We start from the raw sequence: 17,870 nt of genomic DNA on the forward strand, positions 1-17,870 counted from the left end.
ATTTAATGCAATGAATATATAAAAATGCCCATCAGAAAATGAAAATGTATTGCACTGCATATCTCATCAGCTAAGTATCTGAGGCAGAAGCATGTCACCGTCTCCAAAGAATTAAAATTTGATAAGTGGAGTGTGATTCTAACCACTGAGTGACACCAGTTCCTTCTAAAATGATTTGAAGATTTGAACAGTAAACCTATGCTTTCAGGTCTTCAACTGCACTCAGGCCAATACCCTAATCCTCTCGCTTTTTCTGCCGCACCTGAGATCAATCCAACCAAATACCTTCGCCATCCACCTGGGCTGTTGAGCAATGCTAGAGAACATTCTGCAATTCCGTGGGACTATCAGTTAAATCCTAAAGGTCTCCATTCTCCCTCAAGTGTTCTCCAAAGTCTTCTCCTCAAGACACCTACCAATCTCCATCCCCTCCAATTTTAGCAATGACAAAAGAGGTCTCCTCCCTCGTGATAATAAAAATAATAAATTATATCAACATCAACAGCTGTTACATTTATTAAGCACTATGCTTAGGCATTTTACCTTAAAGGCATTATCTCAGTTAATTTTCACAAAGTCCACCACTTATTGAACAGGTACTATTATCATCCCCTTTCTACAAATTAGGAAACTGAATTTGGGAAACTGAAGCATAGAGAGGTCAAATAACTTGCCCAAAGTCATAGAGCCACTAAGTATCATATCCAGGTTATAAATCCAAGTCCCAGTATAAACTCCAGAGCCAACTGTAAATCTGTACTATGTTGATTCCCTGTTCTACTTTTCCCATAGAATATGGTAAAGGTAGCAAGAGGATTCTCAACAGGCTGTCTGGCTCTTGTGCCAGTCCAGCTCATATGGGCCTCTAGAGAGTGAGCCTCCATCTCTTCAGGTCAAGATTCTCCTACAATGTCAACCAGAAAGTAGGAGAAGCAATATGGGTATACACCTATTACATTGACCTAACCGGCTTGTCTTAGTCAGTTTATGTCGTTCTAGCAGAATATCATAGACTGGGTGGCTTAAACAACCAACATTTGTTCCTCACAGTTCTAGAGACTAGGAAGTTCAAGATCAAGGTGCGAGCAAGGTTCAGTGTCTGGTGAGGGCATGCCTGCTTCCTGGTTTACAGATAACCATTTTCTCATTGCATCCTGACAAGACAGAGAGAGGGTCAGCTCTCATATCCCTTATTTTTTATTTTTTAATTTATTTTATTGAAGTAGTTTATTTACAATGTTAATTTCTACCATACAGCAAAGTGATTCAGATATATATATACCCATACACACATATTCTTTTCCATTACAGTTTATCACAGGATATTGAATATAGTTCCCTGTGCTACACAGTAGGACCTTGTTGTTTATCCATTTTGTATATAATAGTTTGCATCTGCTAAACCCAAACTCCCAATCCATCCCTCCCCGCCTCCTCCCGCTTGGCAAGAAGTCTGTTGTCTGTGTCTGTAAGTCTGTCTCTGTTTCGTAGATAAGTTCATTTGTGTCATCATATCCCTTCTTATAAGAACACTAATCCCATTGATGAGGGCTCCACCCTCATGACCTACTTACCTCCCAAAGGCCCATCTTCTAATACCATCACATTAGGGATCAGGGTTTTAACACATGAATTTGGGGGGACACATTCAGTCCATAGCACAGCCTTATTAGAAAAAGCAATTCTCTACCATAAAAAACAAACATTTCTCCTTCTTTCTTTCCCTCCCTTTTGATTTCACCCACGTTTCAGCAAGGTACCATCGTGGGGTTGTTCTGACCACCTCTTGGCTATCTGTGTCTATAGGCCAACTTGCTTTCATACCTATAATAGGAACTTTGGCCCTTATTTCCATATCATTACCACATCAGGAATGGAGTGGTACCCTAGACTATGGCTTCTCAAACTTTAATGTACATGTAAGTCACCTCAGGATCTTACTAAAATGCAGATCCTTTCAGGAGGTCTGGGGTAGAGTCTGTATTTCTAAAAAACTCCAAGGGACACTGATACTTCTGATCTCCAGACTACACTTTCAGTAGCAATGACCTAGACATCTGGCATCCGAAGTCTTCCCTTGGTGACCATATTGGAGCTGATTTTCTTCCCAAGTGTGTAGATTATGCTTCGGTGATCAAAAACTATACAGAGCATCCAGTTGCATATTACACAGTATACACATTATATACTACAGACACCAGTTGTTAAACTTCACCAGGTTTTAAAATTTGGGGGGCTTTGAATTTTTTGTAAGTCTGATTTTCCTTACTATGTCTACTTGTTTCTAAAATAGCAGTAAAACTTCTTCTATATTTCAATGCTCTCTGATACGCCATGGACAAACTTTTCATGCCTACATCCCACCACATCGCTGTCTTCCTTATGGACTCAGGGAAAGATGTTTCTCTTCCTGTCCAAGAAAATTCCTCCATCTGTGCTCTGACTTCCAACTCATCAGAAACTCATTCAGTTACCTGTTTTCTTTTGCTAACCAGCCTCCTTTTTATCTGGTCCCAAATTTCTCTGCAGTAATACTGACAGAAAATTGTTTCATGAAATTACATTACTTAAAAAAGGAGAGCAAATGCAGCAAAATTTTAACTACTGAATTTACATGGATATACAGGTGTTCATTGTACTATTCTTTCAACTTTTCTCAATACTTGAAAATTTTTAAGCTTGGCAGGGAGTTAGATACAGGAACAATTAACAATTTCTCCTATTTGTTTTTTCCTAGCACAAAGATACTCCACGATAACACAAATTCCCTCCAGAGCCTGTTGCCCGTTAAAAATTTCCTTCCACAAAAAAACAAAAAAATTTACTTCCAAAAAAATTTAACAAGTCTACTGTCTAACCTGACATGCAAGCTGTCCTTTTATGATCTTTTTGTATTATAAAATGATAAAACCATTAAGAATAAATTTTTAAAACTTAGCTTTTCTAGCACGAACACTAGAAATGTCATTGACCTACTCTCTCGCATTTACTAAATCTTCATGACCGCATCGCAAATCTAAGTTCACCATGAGTCACCTTACATTCCACAGCTTCCTATCCATTTTCTTAACAAGCAGAGCCAAGGGTCTCCGTTTCCTGCCTGCCCTCCTCCTCCAGCCATACCACACACCCCACCTCTCACAGGTGATAACCAGGGCGCTGAACAACTGCATTCAAAGTAGAGCACCGAGAAGCTGACGCTCCTGCCCCAGTGCTGTGCACCTGGCTCCAACTCGGCCACAAGATGCTCTGAGGACCAGAAAGCAGTCAACATTTTACATGTTTTCAGCTCCTTGGTCCCAGGTCTGATGCGGAGATTTGCCCAAGGTAGGTGTTTAAGTATTTGTGAAATACTAAATCTAGTTCCTTCCTAGGTAACTGCTGCCGAAAATGAAACACCTTTTACATTATGCTTTGTTGTTTACCAGACATATTTGAGTCCTGCTTAAACAAGTTTCAAAATGGTTTTCAAGCTAGGGAGATTTTGTCCTCCCAGAGTACATGAGACAATATCTGGAGGCATTTTGGGTCATCACTACTGGGGTGGGAGTGCTATTAGCATCTACTGGGTAGTCAGGGATGCTACTCAACATCCTACAATGCCCAGGACAGTGACCCACGATGAAGATGTGTCTGGCCCAAAATGTCAATAATGCCAAGGTTGAAAAACCCTGTGACAGCTGTAGTTCCTGCTTTATGTAACCTTGTGGGATTTAAAAAGCACTGAACACCAAAGAACCCAACAACTGAGCCTACATGACTGCAATTGTCTTTTTCAGTTTCTTTTAAAGTTCTTCGGTTTTTCCATACTAAGTTCCCATATTTGGAAAACAACCCAAAGAGCTCAATATTATTAAAATGGCACAACCACAACAGAGTGTAGTACAGGAACAATACAAAGTCAACTAAGATTAAAAACTGCTCTAAGACTTTAGATATAAGAAGTTTTATTCATCTGGTGGTACTTGATGCTCACAGGGCACCATACAACAAATTTAAAAAATACAATAAGAAAAAAATTGAACAGCCAAAGAGATCATTTCCATTAGAGGGCCCACAGAAAAACCAGCAAAAGCCCACAGAAAGACCCACCTACTGTCCCCTTAAGAACATGAATTTCTTCCTGCTTAAGTTTGGCTTTAAGAAACACCAAAGGAAAGTGCGAAAGAAAAAGTCTTTGAAAGATAGTTAAAACTTCACATAGCGTCTTTCACATGAGTATCTCACAAAATGCTTTCCTTATTCAAATAAGTATGTAAAATAATCCAAACATTTGTGAGCCTCGATTTGGTCCCAACTTTCAAGATCGTAGGCCTCAGTATTTGCCTCACCTCTCTGTCCTCAAATTTGTATCAGTAAAAAGTCACTTACAGGTAAAGCCTCCTTTGCTCCACACTGCCACTACAAAGCACAGATGTTTTACATAAAGAGCAAGGGCCCAAGCAAATTCAAGTTATACAAGTACCTGAAGCGAAAATGTAACTAAATTTCCCCAAGACTGGTTTAAAACCAAATTTTCCCTTTGAAATCCATTGTATTCAATTTTCATGATTAGTAATTACTGAAGGTCATCTGACATCGAATACAGAGAAAAGCAAGATTTAAAGTTGTATGGGGGCTATTATTACAAAAACTTCTAAAAAGATAATTTTGGAAATTTAGTACACATTACCATGTTGTCACAAAGTTATGTCACACAAGAAACGAGTTACAAATTCTGCCTGGAGGGTCAGCTAACGCTCAACATCAATTCTGTACAAGTCAGCCAATTATAAGCTGTTTCTCAAGTAAGCCTCCACAACAGGGAGCCCTAAGTATTAACAGTTCAATCAATAAACCTCCTAGTCTCAGTATATTGGTTTTACTTACTGTGGCAGTCATCCTATGCTCAGGCTGCTGCAGAAGCTCATTTCCCATTAGACTGCACAGAAGTATTCAATACTATTACAAAAGGAGACAAAATAAAATAGCTATGGGAAGTGAAGGACTAAAAAATTTTTAGTGAAGGACTAAGAAATTTTTGACCAGAAAATTAGGGAAAACTGAAGATATACTTTATTATATATAAAAAATTACTGCCTTAATGCTCGGTTCCTCTAGATTTAAATGGCATTTCAGTTTATGCTTGACACCTACAGATCAATTCATTATCTGATTACTAAATGCAAAACTAAGCAAACCTAGACATTTCAGCTACTACCACTGTATAATATCAGTACATAACTAATCTGTAACTAGATGTCTCCCCTTTTCCATTATACTGCATTTCTTAAGGGCAAGGGGCATGTCAAAAGCACCTTTGCATCCCTACAACTAGGCACAGTGGCTGGTATACAGTAGGTGCTTAACAGGTATTTACTAAATATATTGTTGAATAGTGGCTTATGACATGGGAAAAGAGCCCAAAGATTGTCTTATTCTAACTAGCATTACTTAGGTAGTAGCCTCACTCCCAATAGGTACAAGGCAGTTTTAAAGTAAAGACACTTTCCCCACGTTCTACACAGAATCGTCAAGAGTTGGATATGACTTGAATCACTTCCCTTAAGCATGTTCATAAAGCATTTTGAGAAATCAAGAGATGAAAGGCGCTATGTAAGTGCAAAATAATATTATTCAAGACAGTTCAGCAAAGATGCTATAGTTTCTATGGTAATGGAAGGGTTGTGCTAGTTTGAGGTGAACACCCCCAAAGCTACTCTTCTCAATGTCATTATCAACAGAACAATGGAATTTTGACAAAGATGCCATCACTTTATATCACTTGTATTCTGCTACTTTCTATAAACCAGGTGACAGAAAATGATATAAAGCCACTTATTCTACACAAACCAGTACTTTATCAAAGTTCCGTATTTTACAAGTCATGTTCAAAAAACACACACAAGTTAGCATTTTGTACACAAATGTTTATTTCTCAATTAAACATTCCCTTTAAACACAAGGAATGAATTCTAAATCTTCATAAAGATGAATTAAAAATGAAAGCCCTCCAGAATAGTGTGTGCAATCACTGTGTTCTTGGTCACTACTGGCGTTTACTGTTTAACATCAAAAACAAAGACAGGTTATTTAAAAATCATGCTACTGGATTTCTAGCTCTTCCTCTATGACCAGTTCTATGCTGATCTGCAATGTTTAAAAGTTTACATCACCAAATCGAAGCAAGTTTAAGGTGTGAAACAGCTGTGCATTAAACACAAACAATAAAGTTACAAGATATAGTCAAGTTCATAACGAATATAGGTGTTCTTATCATCATTGTAGATTCTTGGGTAATGTGCTATGAGAGCATCCTGTGAACCAATGTAGATGGAGTTGTAAATTTTCCAATACACATCTCTGACTTTCCGGGCTGGGTGAAACAAACCCTAGAATAATTAAAAGGCTACATTACTTCAAGAAATACACAACCTTAACACAACTAACAAACCATAAAGAAATGGTTGCAAGCATTTCCCTTTGAGAGAGAAAACAAGATGGCAATTGCACAAAACTGCAGTGGGCAAAGACAAAATCTAATCCTCCCTCCCCTCACAACTGTTCTGCCGTATGGCACAAATACACCCTACTGATAATTAGGAACAGTGACTTAATTCAACTAAAATTACTTTTTTCAATGAGTACTCTTTTAAAAATCTTTGACCTACCTGCAAACAATACTGCAGCATTCTACATGGTCCAATAGCAACTCTCAGACCCTCCAGGGCCCCCATAACTGCCTGAATTACATGGGGAGATGTCTCAAACACATTGGGCCATACATAGTTCAACAAGTGATTCAGTGAATCTTCACAACCAAATCCATAAACCCCAAGTGACATGTGTTGCACCACTGCACTAGCCGTCTGTCTGTGTACAAGGTCCCTGTAACAGAGGGAGAGAAAGCTCTTTGTTAAGATACAATCTTAGTTTCACAGAAGATACGTGCCTGCCCGTTAGAAACTAAATCACAAATTCAGTGCATGGAATGGATGCAGAGTCATCCCCACACCTTATGTATCTGATTCAGAATGCTTTTAGAGTGACTAATGATTCTACTTGAGAACTTTGCTTTAACGACTCAAACCTCACTCTGGCTCAAAAATAAACCATATTTTTCTTTGAAAGTAATATAAGCAAGAAAGCCGAGCACAGTGTACATTTTATATGCTACTAAAAATGAGAGAGAATACATGATTCTTACATACGAATGATTAACAGTAATATCTCATTTTAAACTCTGTAAACTTAAAACCTTTGAAAGTAATTCAATACAATAGATAACTAAATTGAGACTAAATCTCTTCCCTTGTCAATTTTTTTTAAAGGTTCATTCAAGAACTCAATTTAGGGAAAGGAAGAGAAGGACCAATAATTTTTTCAAACCCAGAAATAAGAACTCTTATCACCTCCCATGTTTTAAATGAACTTATGTTTATGACAAGTCATTGAGTTATTTATTCCACAATTATTCAACTGACTACAAGCATCAGATAACGTGTCTATGAAGGGTATAAAAACAAGTTCACACTCTTTACCCTCAAAGGCAGGAAGAGTACCTTAAAGGTATAAGAGAAAAAAAATCTGAACTTAGTTACTAGCATCCTTATTTCTCTTATTTATTGTAATAATCTATTAGGCATAGACTGAAGTGAAGCCGTATTCCCCCTTAGTAAATTTCCCAACTAAAGTAATGTTTCTTGGTATCAGGACTCTATCAATCACTTCAAGCAGTACTTTATCGGTGGTCACCACCTGAATAACTGGGGGCCTGCAGTGGGAACAGTGTGCCTCTGGCAGGCTATGTTCAGTAGTTCAAAAGCCTTACAGAAACCTCTGCTTCATCTGCCATAACAACAAGCTAAAAAGATCAGGTCTCTTTGCCATACCGATAAGCTCATGCTCAACATTTCCTCTAATTATATTTGACTTTAATTTTTAAAACAAAAGTTGATCAGGAATTCCCTGGTGGTCCAGGGGTTAGGACTCAGCACTTTCACTGCCGGGGCCCGGGTTCAATCCCTGGTCAGGGAACTAAGATCCTGTGAGCCGCGCGCATGGCCAAAAGGCGGGGGGCTGTTAAAACAGGGAGGGGGCACTTGGAAAAAAAATTGGGGGAACCACTATAGCATCTATCTTATTTAGAGATAATAGTCATATTTATTTATAGTTTCATAAAAATCCAGGCTAGTAGTCCCTTCTTTAACTACATCACAACAAATAGGTCATGTAATAATTACTTCCATAAGTTCTAAAATAAAAGAAGAATTGTAACTATTTTCTTGCATTTAGTTCAAGTCACTTACCTATCCATTAAAGCATCTTCAAGGAGTGGTGTTACAGCATAAATGTAGTCCTTTCCCATCTCACCAATATATTCAAACAAGAAGGAAAGTGATTTTAACACTCCATTTTGAACATTCAGTTCAGGAACTCTGTATTCATTCATTAAGGCAGGTAGTACTGTGAAGGGTGAACATGTTTCAGCGACAATAGCTATTGCTACAGTGGTACAAACTCTGTTCTGCCTTTCCTGAACTTTGAGGTTGTTTAAAAGTGTAGCCAATACATCATGAGGGCTGGAAAAAAATAAATGTGTCAGCAAACTGTTAGTTTACAAGTCAAAATTTTTTTGGAGGGAAGAAAAATAATCAAAGGAATGGAACTTCATGCTAAGTAATTACTGGAAACTTAGTAATTTTATGCTAAAATGCAATACTTTCAAGTCACTGGCATTACGGTTTCTACTTAAGAACTTCATTTAAATTAAAGTGTTCATTTTAATGAAAAAATTCAAACGGCTTCATTTTCAAATATAATTTACAGTCTTTAGTATATTTCCTGAAACAAAAAGAAATTTCATTAAATGTTTAGACTGAATAATTCTTTGAGTGGTCAGAACATGGCCACCAGAGCAGGCAACCTTACAGTAGTATATAAACTGTGGTCTCCCATGCCACAACACACAAAATCTGTTTTCCAAAATCTTCCCTCCCACACACCTTTACCACATTTATTCTCCTTCTTTAAGCATTTATTCTACCACAAATTTAAAGGGACACAGGAACTAAAAAGTTAACAACAGCTATTCATTGCCAACTTCTTAACTACATCACAGATGAAAAAATATTATTGCTACCAAAAGGCAGGTGGGGAGACTCTAATTAAATAATCCAACTTTTGTTATGTTTTATTGCTTGAAAATATTTAGTTATTAAGCCACATATACATAAGTATCTCATTTTCTACAACGACTGTTTCTTCTAGTTTGGTTCTGGTGGAGCAGAAGCAAATAACCATAGGTTATCTAATAAAATAGCTATCATTTAGTTGTCTGTGGATTAATTTTAGAAAAATATGTTTAAAACACATAAAGCATTAACATGAAAACTGAATTATGTTAATTGTTTTACTAAGAACTGGCCTTAATATTTTAAGCAATATCCTAAAAGGACCAACAAAATTTGAAATTATTCTGAAATGGTACTGTTTCCCTCTTCTGAAAATAGTGAAGTGTGACTAAATGAAATTTTAAACTGTTCCATCTATTTTAATTCAATTTAACATTTAAGAAAACATTTCAAAAATTGAAGGTCAGTGGTTGAAGTCTATTCTAAAAAACATAAGTCTATTCTAACTGCATTACTCATACCTTGCCTTAAAAGAGATTCTACAGAAATAGAAGCACCTTTTAACACTACAATGGGTCTATTACAAAGTAAAAAAAAAAAAAACACAGAAGTAAATAATACTCACCCAATGGCCTTTGCAATATAACCAAATGTGTTGACTGTGGCTCTACGAATAGCTTTTTTGTGAGCTTTTAAGAGCTCTAAAAGCTCAAAGCAAATCCTCATCCATTCTCTTGCAGACACATATTCAGCTCCCCTAGTTTAAAAAAAAAAAAGTTAAATTTTTTGTAACAATAAGTTTTAAAAGGTAAATCTGCAAATTCAGTTCTCAAAACATGATTACCAATTCATTTTAAGCATTAAATAAAATTATTATTACTGCTCAGAAAGGATGGTTTAGTTTTAAAAATATACTGCCACTCCCTCATTACCATTCAAATTTGAAAATATTACTGAAATATTAGCCTGACCATATATACTTACATTAGAAACAATAAGCAAATTTGCAAAGTGAATAAAAAGTGGTCAAATGTGAAAAACAATACTGCTTATTAAATTGTTTAGGTAATCTGCTTACCTATCAGCAATACGTCCAACAAGATCAATACAATTCTCTTGTACTTTTTCATGCCTATTCTTTAAGATGGGGGTGAGTCTAGGCAGTAGATCTTTAATTGGTGGAGTCATCTTATGCATACCTATTTAACAGAAGTCAAACACACTATCAATTAACACATGAACTGCAACCTTTGTTCATTTTACCCTTTTATTTAACAATGTAATATACGTGACTAGGCATAAATACAAACTTACAGCTGCCTATGGAAAGAAAAAGCCCCAGCTTCAGATCAAACGCAGAATTTTTAATTTTATTAACGACTTCTGATTATGCATAAAAATGAAAGAAATTAGTGAAGTGATTTAAAGAATGATGGATACTCAACAACAAAAAAAAGTTTTATTTGGTTCTGAAATGTATTTGTACACTGACATTTAAATATGGGGACAGCTTATGTTCCGGCCATACACAACAATATAAGCCAGAGGTAGACATGTAAATTAAAGCAAAATTTTCCAGAAAGGGCCCCCTTACCCTTTAACTGCAAAACAAACAGATCTCCAGTCTCCCTGCAATGCAGGGCATACTTGGATGGTATTTACACCTATGAAGAGAGAAAAAAGGAGGCAGCTGGCAGGGGCTCTTGCTCTAACTAGAACTGCTTGCTCTGATTCTCTCTCCATTGCTTTTCCCATGTTTCTCTGACCAACAATATGGTTTACAATTCCCTGCAAACCAAAGCCCCACAAGTGGCCAAGTAACTGATTTTTGGCAAGTATCTCCAAGTAGAGAGAGAGGAAAGGGCTGAACTGGGGATTATATGTAAATGCGATGGTTTGAAGACCTCCTATACTGTATAAAAACCCCTTACTAAAATGAGAAAAATAGTGGCTATCACAGCCAGCTATTTCAACCTCTTGATAGGTTATTTCTGTCCCTCTAAACTCTGTAAAAGTTACTTTTGCAATAGTTACATTCACTTATAATGAAGGATAAAACAGGAGACCATTTGTTTGTTCCATCATAATGCCCTTAAAGAGGAAAAGCTTTGTTCTCCACACCCAAGAGTGTTTGTAATACACCTCTGTTTTAACTTTGGATAAAGAACTGAAAGGATAGTTTAAAAGAATTGGATTTAAATAAAAATGAGGTCACTTGATCAATTCACTTTTCTCTCTGGTTATTGTTCCTTGAACTTAATAGCAAGCAGGAAAACCTAACATAACCATTTACTAATTCAAGGTTGAATAAATATATAATATAAAACTTTAGAGTTCTCTCCACCCACCACCTCCTCTCCCATGTATTTCAGGTGACACACAATTTTTTTAGGGCCCTCTATCCCATGACTTCAAAGTTTTTTGAGTGTGACTACTTCCTCCTCTCTTGTAGGTCCTAAACTTGCCCTCTTTCTCTCTTTTAAAGTAAAATATAAATAGATTTTGGGAGATAAGGTTCTTGTGACATCCCAACTTAACTGTAATTTTCAGTGGTTAAAAAAAAAAGTATCAGACATTCATTAGTCAACTCCTAAATAGGATTCTCTATTTTACTTTCAAAATACCAAAGAAACTTTAAAATACAAACCAAAAAATTCTTACATGACCAACAAATTCCATACCTATTACATTTACAATGGCCTTCAGTGCTCCAAGAATGCTGCCCAATACTTCAGGGTACTCTTCGCCCAAATACTCATACAAAACAACACCCAAGTGCCCCATCAATTTTTCCTGTAATAAAAAAATGATGATGAAATGTTACTGTTTACATTACTCCTTTTGGTGAAGAAATAAGAATCTGATATAAAAGTTTACCTCTTGACAAGTCTTCATGACAACAGCCGTTCGAGAGATCAAGTCAGCTGCCTGTTGCCTAACTTTTGCTGATTTGTTATTTAAACGCCACAAAACTGTACCGCAGATCTGAGGCAAGTACGGTTTGACTCGTTTGCCAAGAGCATTGACCACTGTGCCAAAGCCGTTCAACATTACTGAGTCCTTAAAAAAAAAAAAAAAAAGCCAAGTTAAATTTAAAACCTACATTCAATGTGAACAAGAATTTAGTTTGTGACTAAACAGCTGAAATATACTTATATTCCGTTTCCAAAAATCTAACCTAAAAATTTGAGGTAGAAGAGTATTTCTTTGTAGCCAACTGCATGAGAACATGAGCATTTAAAAATTATTTCAAATTTAATTACTCTTTGGTGATAATATTTACTTGAAAATATGTTTTACAAATATGAAAGTCAGTGGCAACTTGCCTAATAATTAGTATCATTACCTCTGTAGTCTGTTCTTGAAAAGCATAAAGAATACCATCAATCAGTTGTTCTTCAAGTTTATGATCAATGTCTGCTGCTCCCAAGTTGCCCATAATTTTCTCAATTGTCTCCATCACCATTTTTCTGTACTGTTCAGCTTCATCTTTCAGATCATCCACAATCCTGGATATAATTTCTGCTGCACCTACTTTGTTTGCCAACTCCACAGTAGTATCAACTAACTAAAAAGAGGAGGAAAAATCATTTAATTTACTGCTTTTCCAAGGAAATAAAGAGACATCATGAAAATGGAATATTCTAAAGATACTATTTAGCTAGTAAGCATGCTGAGGAGAGATGGCTCCTACTATTAAAACTTTAAGAAAAAGGTGGCCAAAAACATTTAAATATGAGTCTAAGTCAAGGAGATTTAAGGTTAAGATTGTATTCATGCTTCACCTAGCCAGATTAAGCAATTCATTTACTAGACAAAAATGTCAGTTCATAGTTGGCTATCTATCCTAGAATACAAAAGCAAAATGGAAGTTAACTGGCTAACTAAAATGCATCTCCTTTCACAATCAAACACAAACAACCTGTGAGGTTCTCAAGGCAAAAAATAACTTATGTAATATGCATTCAAACTGACTAAAGGATCAGCTGAAAGAATTTCTGAAACTATTTTATGATAAAAGCTTACCTGCCGGTAATTTCTTCTATCCAAAGCCATTCTGTGTTGCCAGAAGTGTTTAAAAAAAGGAGGAAGGATCTCTGTTTTAATGTAGTTTGCTTCTACACCATCTGTTCCACAACACTGCTTTACCACCTAAAATGTTAAAAAATAATAATAGTAATCACAGTCCTGGTTTAATACACAAATTTTTAAAAAATGATATAAAATTCTCTTTGAACCATGAAACACATTTAGATTAACAAATCTGGAACAGCAACAATTTGGAACAATTACCTTCAGCACAATTTTCTTCATTTCTTCATCAGGAGATTGGAATTCTCGAATAAGAATTAGCATCACTTCTCTAGTATAGTAGTTGGCATATTCTGCATCCATGAGAGGAATAAGATACCCAATAGCCTTTAAGAAAGCAGCCAGGCCCTATTTTAAAATAAAAAATATATATATACTTAGTAAATTAGCTTTAAGTCACTTGAACTTCAATGAGTAGAAATAAAAAGAAAAATGAAATCAAACTGGTAAATCGACCTTTCCTCTGTGTTGGCGGATACCCTTCCATAGAGGCTTTAACACAGAATCAAAAGATTCGATACCATAAGGAGTTGCTGCTTCAGCCAAGGCAGCAATGGCCAAAGCACTAATGGTCCGAACTTTCTGCTGCTCATCCACAAGACCTATAAAAAACCAAACACAGGTTTTAACTAAGCAACATTACCTAACTTCCATAGCATCATGCAGATTCTAGAAACATATCTAACCATTTAGTCAAATTGCAGAATCTGTTCCCATTAGACAAAATTAGGCAAAAGCCAGTATGAACCACAGCCTATTAGCAGCTAATATTACAAATCCAATCATAAACTATATGGTGTTTATGTAGTTTACCTTCCATTTCTCTCTCCAAAAATCAGTAGCCTAAATTTCAGGAAACTGTCTTACAAAAGACAGTTATACTACAACTTACCATGTTCAATGATTTCAACTAAACTTCTGAGATGTGGCAAGATGGCACAGCCCATGAGAATAGCTATTTGCTGTACAATTTTTATACCAGTGTGTCTTGCTTGCCAGGACTTCTTGCTTTTGCACACAGCTTTTAAGAAAGGCAATAATGAAGGAATGCCCAGGGCAGAGGCTACAACAGCAAAAGCTCTAGCTGTTGTGTTACGGACATACTCATCCATGTTATCTATATCAGGTCTCATGGTAGAGATCATAGTAGCCAGACCAGCAGCCTAAAAGTTTAAGAAAAAAGCAACAGTCATGAGTTGATAACATTAACCCTCAATCATTCTATTCTAAAATCAAATAATCCGGGCTTCCCTGGTGGCGCAGTGGTTGGGAGTCTGCCTGCCGATGCAGGGGACACGGGTTCGAGCCCTGGTCTGGGAAGATCCCACATGCCGCGGAGCGGCTGGGCCCGTGGGCCATGGCCGCTGGGCCTGCGCGTCCGGAGCCTGTGCTCCGCAGCGAGAGAGGCCGCAGCGCTGAGAGGCCCGCGTACCGCAAAAAAATAATAATAAATTAAAAAAAATAATAAAATCAAATAATCCTATCAACATATATAAAACTTTCTTCTCCAGAAACATAAATACCTTTGCCAAATTAGAAATAATCTCTCGGCCTTCCACTCTAGCATAGTAATCCTCATCAATCAACAATGGTTCAATGACCACTAGGATCTGAAAAAAAGAAGGAGCTACATTTTCACAGCAATTACTGATGCAATGCTCAAGTAACAGTACATGTAAGGGAATTTATAATTACCAGGACTTTGTTAATCAAGGGACAAATTAAGAATTTTAATCACACAAGTTTAAACCCCACATAAAGATGAGTATTTGGGAGCACTGTTAACTAAACAGACTATAAAATACACACAGTACACACACACACACACACACGCCCATCTGCATTTTATAATTCTAAACCATAATTACCATCAGCAAAAAGATGCTTCTTAGTAGTAAATGGCATGGTATAGAAACATACATTTTCTCATTCTAATATCAATAAAAGCAAATTTTAAAATATGAATAATATGAACCCACTATATAAGATGGCAAAAAGTTACATCTATTTACACATGTATTTGTGTATGTATGCTTGTGCAAAGAAAAAGGTCTGGGAGGGCATGTAAATTTAACATTGGTTAACTGAATATCTTTAAAGGGGTTGAAATTTCCCTTTTTAGAATGTGTAACATCAGCTGTTACTTTTTTAGAATTTTTAAATTTCACAAATACACCTAATAATAAGCTGGTCAAAAAAAATCCACTAACTCCTTTTACTTAAAAAATATCAAACCAAAAAAATAAATAAAATCAAACCATTAGAAACATAAATTGAGAACAAACCTTGTGTACATATGGTCGAACTAAGTCATCAAGTTTGTATAATATTCTATCAATAACTTTTACAAGTAAATGACGCTCTTGATCCTCAAGTGTAGGCGACATCAGCAGAGGAAGAATTTGATTAAACAAAGGACCAGCTCCAAATTCACGAGCTTTATCAGTAATCTGACGCAATGCAGCCTGGAAGAAAAAAGAGCAATAGGCATATTTCTTTATTCTAAGCATGAGCCAATTAATTACTCCACGGTTTTCTGTAACTGAATATTTTAGTGTAAACTTCAGATACCTTACAGAGAATAGCATGAGTTCATTCCCATCAGAATTACTCTGAAGTCTGAACTCTTGCGATAAAGGCTCAATGTTTTCAGTTAATTCAAAAAGGGTAACTGAATGCTGGAGAGGGTGTGGAGAAAAGAGAACCCTCCTACACTGTTGGTGGGAATGTAAGTTGGTGCAGCCACTGTGGAAAACAGTATGGAGGTTCCTCAGAAAAGTAAAAATAGAGTTACCACATGACCTAGCAATCCCACTCCTGGGCATATATCTGGACAAAAATATAATTCAAAAAGATACATGCACCCCTCCCCATGTTCATGGCAGCACTATTTACAATAGCCAAGATATGGAAAACACCTAAATGACCATTGAGAGATGAATGGATAAAGAAGATGTGGTGCATATATACAACAGAATACTACTCATCCATAAACAAGAATAAAATACAGTAAGTCCTCTACATACAAACCTTCAAGTTGTGAACTTTCAAAGATGCAAACATGCCCCTGTATGCCAGGTATTGTACTGTACTACTGTACTTTTCAAGGTACTATACTGTAAGATTAAAACTGCTTTATTTTTTGTTTTTTATGTATTATTTGTGTGAAAAGTATTATAAACCTATTACAGTACAGTACTATATAACTAGCCAATTGTGTTAGTTGGGTTACCTAGGCTAACTCTGTTGGACTTAAGAACAAACTGGACTTATGAATACACCCTCAGAACGGAACTCATTAGTATGTAGGGGACTTACTGTAATGCCATTTGCAGCAACATGGATGCAACTAGAGATTATCATACTAAGTGAAGTCAGAAAGAGAAAGACAAATATCATATGATATCACTTGCATGTGGAATCTAAAATATGACACAAATGAACCTATATATGAAACAGAAACAGAATCAGGGACATAGAGAATAGACTGGTGGTTGCCAATGGGGAGAGGGGTGGGAGAGGGTTGAACTGGGAGTCTGGGATTAGCAGATGCAAACTGGTATATATAGAGCGGATAAACAACAAGGTCCTACTGTATAGCACAGGGAACTATATTCAATATCCTGTGATAAACCATAATGGAAAAGAATATGAAAAAGAATGTATATATATGTATAACTGAGTCACTTTGCTGTACAGCAGTAATTAACACAACATTGTAAGTCAACTATACTTCAATAAAAAATTTTTAAAAAGGGTAATTTAATAGAAAGAGTCACAGAGTATAATATGAAACTCCTTAACTTCTCCTAAAGGATCAACCATCTTCAAGCCACATATGATACTAATACAATACCCCACATAATTCCACTAATTGCATTAGAATCTTCAGCATATTTTAAAGGCTCTGATGATTAAATGGAGAATCTCTAAAATTATAATGAACATTATGATTTAATAAACTGGTACTTACTTTTCTCATTGGAGGTGTCCCATTCTTAATTTTTAAAAGCAACTTCATTATTTTTCTCTCTTTTTGCTCTTCTGGACTAAGTGTTGATTCATCAACATCAACCTAACAGTAAAAAGTAAAAAGTTTAAAGGTTAGTGGAGATACTGTAACTTCTAAATAAAAAGTAATATTTTATTTCTGGTACTATCACTTACCAAAAGTTTATCAAAGTACTGAATATCATCAGGTTTTAAAAATGGAAGATTTCCAGATGGTTGGTCATTAACACTTTTCATAGTTCTATCTTCAGTTTGCATGTGGAAACCTGTCATACCACCCAAAGGTGTTGGAGTTGCTGTCAGCTTTCGAGCTGGAGTTCGAATAGGAACATATCCAGCTGGAGGGGGAAGTACCTAATACAGTTAAAAGACAGTTTAGGATTTTCTTAACTTTACATAGTAAATAAAAACAAAAATGAATAATATTGGCAGTTAAGATTCTTTTTGCTTAGAGGCAAGAATTAACAATCCCATTTTTCTATCTTATTTATAAGTTTAAAATATACAAGCATTACTATTTCTCATCAAATTTAAATTAAGTGTATTACAAGTGTGGGGAAATGAGGATACACGAAGTGGGCTTACAAATTCTGATCACTTTCAAACATTAGTCTATATAAACATGTTGGTGAACCAATGTCATATAAATGGAAA

At 36.0% G+C, this 17,870-nt stretch overlaps 1 protein-coding gene across 5 annotated transcripts in view; it reads right to left on the reverse strand.

Annotated features, from left to right (window-relative positions):
• Positions 1-3,930: 3,930 nt before the first annotated feature.
• The window catches only part of SF3B1 (splicing factor 3b subunit 1), a 61,748-nt gene continuing 47,808 nt past the window's right edge, over positions 3,931-17,870 (reverse strand). For 3 of the 5 annotated variants that reach the window (XM_024757388.1, XM_024757387.1, XM_024757390.1), the window contains 16 exons: positions 17,373-17,570; positions 17,179-17,280; positions 15,491-15,670; positions 14,729-14,815; positions 14,098-14,368; positions 13,662-13,807; positions 13,407-13,553; positions 13,140-13,265; positions 12,460-12,681; positions 11,991-12,173; positions 11,795-11,906; positions 10,192-10,312; positions 9,739-9,870; positions 8,289-8,561; positions 6,651-6,867; positions 3,931-6,371 (listed from right to left, as the gene is read on the reverse strand). In XM_024757388.1, the coding sequence (XP_024613156.1) occupies positions 6,213-6,371; positions 6,651-6,867; positions 8,289-8,561; positions 9,739-9,870; positions 10,192-10,312; positions 11,795-11,906; positions 11,991-12,173; positions 12,460-12,681; positions 13,140-13,265; positions 13,407-13,553; positions 13,662-13,807; positions 14,098-14,368; positions 14,729-14,815; positions 15,491-15,670; positions 17,179-17,280; positions 17,373-17,570 (2,676 nt within the window). In that variant the 3' untranslated portion in view covers positions 3,931-6,212. Of the gene's footprint in view, positions 6,372-6,650; positions 6,868-8,288; positions 8,562-9,738; positions 9,871-10,191; positions 10,313-10,707; positions 10,778-11,794; positions 11,907-11,990; positions 12,174-12,459; positions 12,682-13,139; positions 13,266-13,406; positions 13,554-13,661; positions 13,808-14,097; positions 14,369-14,728; positions 14,816-15,490; positions 15,671-17,178; positions 17,281-17,372; positions 17,571-17,870 lie in introns of those variants that run through there. The other 2 variants (XM_024757389.1, XR_003004845.1) reach the window with 2 other exon arrangements.

This window comes from Neophocaena asiaeorientalis, unplaced genomic scaffold, assembly GCF_003031525.2.
Source record: "Neophocaena asiaeorientalis asiaeorientalis breed wild unplaced genomic scaffold, Neophocaena_asiaeorientalis_V1.1 scaffold246, whole genome shotgun sequence".
NCBI lineage: Eukaryota > Metazoa > Chordata > Mammalia > Artiodactyla > Phocoenidae > Neophocaena > Neophocaena asiaeorientalis.